The sequence below is a fragment of the Erigeron canadensis genome, chromosome 2, assembly GCF_010389155.1.
Source record: "Erigeron canadensis isolate Cc75 chromosome 2, C_canadensis_v1, whole genome shotgun sequence".
Taxonomy (NCBI): Eukaryota; Viridiplantae; Streptophyta; class Magnoliopsida; order Asterales; family Asteraceae; genus Erigeron; species Erigeron canadensis.
Window position 1 is genome coordinate 34,667,872 of NC_057762.1, and position 6,000 is coordinate 34,673,871.

The window sequence follows — 6,000 nt, forward strand, 5'->3', positions numbered from 1 at the left end:
ATACATTACTATAATAGTCGATCCATCCATCAATACCAAATCAATTCATATATCCATATTTATTCTATATCTCTATATCATAATAAATCCAATACATAAATCAAACACCACCAGATTGGTCGCCGGCGAGCGCTCTCACCACCAGGCACCACGGCCATCGATGTAGTTGGTGATTCCAATCCAATCTTGTTTGCAGCAAATTCTGATTATAAAGCATAAACGAATAAAATAAAGCTCCATTGGTCGGAAAACCGAACCAATGGCGGGAAATTTGAACAGTTGGTCGGAAAATCGAGCGGTTGGCGAGGAAAAGTGACCGCAAAACCAATTGGAAACCTTTTTGATTTCCTTACACCTATCCTTCTTTTGCATATCGATTTACATCTTTCTTTTGCATATCGGAAACAAGGTCACCACCTTCCAAATCCGGCAACACACCACCACTAACACCAAGATCCGGCCACCGTCACCAGCCCGATTGGGTTTTCCTTTCGTTGACCCTTGTTTTCCGGTTGTGGTTTGCGGTGGTTTGTTTCCAGCTGTAGGTGGCAGAGATTATTTCCGGCTTGGGATTCCGGTTGTGGGTAGAAGAGATCAACTTGGCTTATGAAAAAAGTTGTCCATTAGAATGGTTTTTCAAGAAGTAGTCGATCAGATTGTTATTGGTTTTTTTCTTTTTTCCTTTACATCGTGATGATTCATTCAACATAGATCTAGATCACTAGATGTAAACATAGATATTAAAAAAATGGGTTTTTGGTTGTAATTTACCTTTATTGTTGTGTGTTTGTATATATATAGAGATATAGATATAGAGAGAAACTTTATGGGATTTTCAATGGAGATGATGATGATGAATATAAATGCATAAAATGATCAAGTTTGGTCCTTTATGCTCAGGAAAGTACCAAAATACCCCTCATGTGGGAGCCACGTGGGGGTTTAACGGATGGGGGTTAACGGTCAAATAGTCAAAGGACGAAAGGTGAAGGTTATTATCCAAATAAGGACGGTCCATGAGGTTTTGCATTTTCAGGGACGAAAGATAACTATTTCAATAAACCACAAGGACGATTTGTGTCGTTAACTCTTTATTTTAATCGAACAATAATACTATTTGATGCGATATTACGACACATGTTACACAATCCCTAAAACATATACGGATAGTTGTTCTTATTCCCCATAAATGTATCAAATTAAAACAATAACTTTAATTAATGTACTAAATTGCAACAATTACTCGTTTTAAACAAGAAAAGTTATTTTATCACTCGTATTAAAACAGATCAAATTTACTTTCCTTCATGAATATACAATTTTGGAGGGCAAAATGGTAGAAAACTAAAGATTATAAGGCTAAAGTCCGTAAAATATACATTTATATTTATATTTATAATGAGACAAAATACCAATACGAACTTGTATCCTACCAATCTTCCGCACATACACACCCCATCACCCACGAACTGTACGTCCGTATATACTGATTGGATGTGTTGCCATTACATCAACAGCCAAACACCCCCTAATTAATTTTAAGTTATTTTTTTTTATATATTTGTAGTGCGTATGTAACTATGTATATATACTTATATAGAGTGAAATATCAAGTATAGTGTGTGACATAGCAATAGCAAGGATAAAGGGAAAAAAAAGGACAGGCGTGAAAGCTAATTCAGATAAATCTCCTCTCTTTGATTACTCATTTTGTGTAGTGTGTGTCTCTCTCTAAAACCCATTTCCAGACCAATACATAATACACTATTCTAGTGAGAGAAAGACACACTGTGTTTATGTGTGTGTGTGTGTGTAGCATAATAACATAAAAAAATAAAAAAAACACAACAAATAGTAATAAGAAGATATGTTATTACAAACAACAACAACACACTCATCCTCCTGTTCTACCATTTTCTTGTCTTTTTAGAAGATAATGAATAGTGCTCTTTACACCTTCTTCTCACAAGAAGATGGTCTCTCCCCAAAATCCTTTTATCTTTGATAATTTCCTTTTCTGTGATGAACAAGAAAACTTTGATTTTAGCTCATCAAATCATCATTATTCTCAAATCTTGAATGATGATAATAAAGATCCAACCTTTACACAACAATACCTTTTATGGGATGAAGATGAGCTTACTAGTCTTTTGTCCAAACAAAAAAGTGTTACACATTTGGTTGTTTTTGATGATTTGAGACAAGAATGTGTTGATTGGATGGTTAAGGTTTGTAGTCATTATGGTTTTGTTGCTAAAACCACCATTTTGGCTGTTGATTATTTTGATAGATTTTTAATCACTAGTTCTTTTCAAAATGATAATAATAAACCATGGATGTATCAATTAGTTGCTGTTGCTTCTTTGTCTTTAGCTGCTAAAGTTGAAGAGATCCAAGCCCCCCTTTTGTTGGATTTGCAAGTAAGTTTTCTATTTTCCTTTTTTATTATTTTTATAAAGTGCATTGTATGTGTTTGTGAGAATGCCTAAGAGAATATTAAGGTGATAGAATTAATTTGAAGTTTGGGGGTTTTTTTGTTTAGATTGAAGGAACAAAGTTTGTGTTTGAGTCCAAGACTATTATGAAGATGGAACTTTTGGTATTGTCTTCTCTTGAATGGAAGATGAACCCTGTAACCCCTCTTTCGTTTTTCGACTACATTATGCGTAGGCTTAATTTAATGACTCATAATCTGCAATACGAGTTCCTGCGAAGGTGCGAACGGATTCTTTTATCGGTTATCAACGGTAAGTTTGTTAATGTGGTTCACATTTCTATTAATTGTTGTCCAGTTTTATTGTATCTTCTATAGTTCTATCAATGGTTAACTTATCAATGTGTGTTAAAATGAATGCAGATTCAAGGTTTCAGGGGTTTCTTCCATCTGTGATGGCTGCTTCTATAATGTGCATTGTTAGTAAGGAGATTGAGCCCGATAACGTGTTAGATTATCAGAATCAGCTTATGCGGCTTCTCGATATATCTGAGGTTTGTTTTTCACTTTCTTATATAGGATGGCCGAGCAAATGAGTTCTTTTAGCATGCATTTTGATTATTGAAATCAGTCTTTTTGAGTTGGACTAATAGGGTGGTTTGTTTTTACACTCTTCAATAGGATGGTTGATCAATTGAGTCTTATGCGTTTTATCCTTACAGGGATTATATCAAAGTTAGCTGCATTGATTATATTATATGGTTAAATCACAATGTAATCATAGGCGGAGCATTTAGGATTTTATACTTTATATGACGCACTAGTATGAATCTGCATCTACTATTTCACCAGAGCATAATTCGACTCATGATATATGAAAGTATGAAACAATCTCTGTTTTTAGTTTTGACATCAATGTTTAACCCATCTCATAGGAAAGGATAAACTATACATCTTGTGCGCATAATAGTCTAGAGTTTAGATACACCCTGAAAACCATTTTTTACATGGCTTCATACCCTTGTCGAAAATGTTGGATCTGCTGACATTTTGATATAAGAAGTTTTCAGAAAATGTAGCTAATATGTGTTTTAATGTATACATCCTAACAGGAAAACTTAGCGGTGTGTTCCAAATTCATCACAGATGTATCACATAATCATGGAAGTTGCTACTTCCCAACTCACAAACGGAGATACTCTTCGGTTCCTGGAAGCCCAAGTGGTGTAGTTGATGCGTATTTCAGCAGTGATAACTCCAACAACTCATGGGCAATTGCATCATCAGTGTCATCATCACCAGAACCTCCATTCAAGAAGAACCGAGCTCTAGAGCAGCAAATGAGATTGACTCCAGCCAATCGTGTATCCATCAGCGTTCTTAGCAACCCTCATTGAGCATCCGTTAATCTGCTATCTTTTAGTATGGTATTTATTTTACAATCTCTTTCTTCGGATATTTATTTTATCAGAGTATGTTGTTATGGTGCAATTACATTGTTACCCTTAATCTAAAGCTCTGTTCTGGTCAAACCTATGTGATGGAAAAACACATATTCTACAATACATTTGCTTCAACTATGAACATCTCCTTGATTTATATATGTGAAGTAGCATTGAATTGTGAGATTCGTGTAGTTTTCTCTCAAATTAGCACCATTTTATCTGTCCATTCAGTACCTTCCTGATATCAATCTGTGTAAGGCCAGTATTGTCTATTGGTATTAATGCAAGAGATGCTTTTCAAATTTCATTTTGAATAATGCCACTTGTTGAATATCATAAATCAATAACTTAGAAGTGGGTAAGATCATAAATATACATATTGCTGTCCCGGGAATTGTCAAGTCAGTTGAACTTTCAAATATAGCAGACAGATGTTGGTATAGATTTGATTCATATTTTCCTGAGTGTTGATTCTCTTGAATTAAAGGGTTACCTTTCTTACATTCTTAAGATATGAGTATTCAATATAATAAGCAATATCGACACTATAAACAAGATCAACTAATGGTAGTTTCTTCACTTCTTGTTTGTTGACTTTAAATATATTGAACTGTCTTTCTATGTTCTGCAGGATTACACTTTCTAGGTTCTTGATTTATAAAAAATAATGCTTTGTTTCTGCTTAATAAATTAAATCAAGAAAAGGGTACATGTTCTTGAAGATAGGACTTTGATTCTTCTTTTGCTGACTTTAAACTTTCTTGAAGAGGACCTTTAGTTTATATATTCTTTAGGATGAGATTTTCAAGATTCTTAAAGAATGCCTCTATGTCCGTTAAATGGATTATCCGGGGGTGATGAGTCTTCTTAGATGTACAGTTGTACACAGTTTAACCTGAATTTCACCGGCATCCTTTTTCCTGGCCACCAAAGATGCTATTGGCGAGGATCAAACTTAAAATGGTAAAACCTCTTGCGAGGACATTAGTTGTCTGACTTAGTCACTAGAGTTTGTTAAAAGAATGCCTCTGTATCTTCATAATATGTTAGGTTGAGAAAAGGTATTTGTTGAGACTATTTGACATCAAGAAAAATATTTTAATTGTTGAAAAACTAACTATTAAAAAACAATTTGATCATTGAGGACAAACAGTAGTGAAGATCTAAGAAAGATTAAAAGTAAAAGTATGTTATGAAGTTTGTGAGGTATTTGACTTGAAAAATGAAGATATGGGGGGAACCTATTGAGTTTGTGGGGTTATCTTTGTCCCCAGACTCCAAGGGCACTCCTAAATTTCAATATTTAAATCTTTTTCTCTACTTTACGATTATGGTTTGACATTAGTTGTAAAACACCAATAATTTCTCATTAATAATACTTTTAAGGTGAAACAGAGATTTCAATGTTACATATTGGGGTCCACACAAATAATTTTGGAATGATATGAGTATATTTTTTTTGAACATCATCTTCCCTCTAAATGTCAAAGCTTGACTTAGTCAGTATTCCATTATTCATTCATAGGTGATGATTCAGTTAAAAAATTGTTATTGAGCTAAGCTCAATGTTGAAATACCATCCCTTGTAAGAGATCTTGTATTTAAACTTTGAGGAGAATATAAGGAATTAAGTCTCTTTATGAGGACTTGACTTGGGTATACCCAAGTTCAAATCTGAAGAGACAAGGTTTACTTCTATTAATTGTTGCGCTTTCAGACCGATTAGTAGGGGGAACCCCATTGGATATTGAAATAGGCATTTCTACTTTGAGGAGCTATCTAACGCGGACCCGGTTTAAGACAACATATGTTAAACCTCTCGCTGTCGAATCGCGACACGAAGTTTTCAACGAATTTCACCATTAAAAAAAAAAAACCTTGGTGGGAATTATTCATTCATAGGTGATAATTTAGTTAAACAAAAACACCTTGGTGGGAATTTTTCACTTTCTTGTACCTTTTGCTTGGTAAAATAATCTCAAAGATTCTATATATATGATTGGATTTACTTGAATACCATGAAATCTTTTTACTGCTTCATCTTTTTTTCACTGGTCAAAGTGAAAGCAGACTGAAGTATATACAAATAATACACTTATAATCTCAAAAGTTTCTGTATTT

The 6,000-nt window shown here is 34.0% G+C and overlaps 1 protein-coding gene across 1 annotated transcript; it reads left to right on the top strand.

Annotated features, from left to right (window-relative positions):
• Positions 1–1,708: 1,708 nt before the first annotated feature.
• LOC122588451 (cyclin-D3-3) lies at positions 1,709–4,014 on the top strand. The gene is made up of 4 exons (XM_043760572.1): positions 1,709–2,420; positions 2,543–2,747; positions 2,858–2,988; positions 3,547–4,014. The coding sequence occupies exons 1-4, from the start codon at positions 1,974–1,976 to the stop codon at positions 3,829–3,831; spliced, it is 1,068 nt and encodes a 355-aa protein (XP_043616507.1). The 5' UTR covers positions 1,709–1,973; the 3' UTR covers positions 3,832–4,014.
• Positions 4,015–6,000: the final 1,986 nt, after the last annotated feature.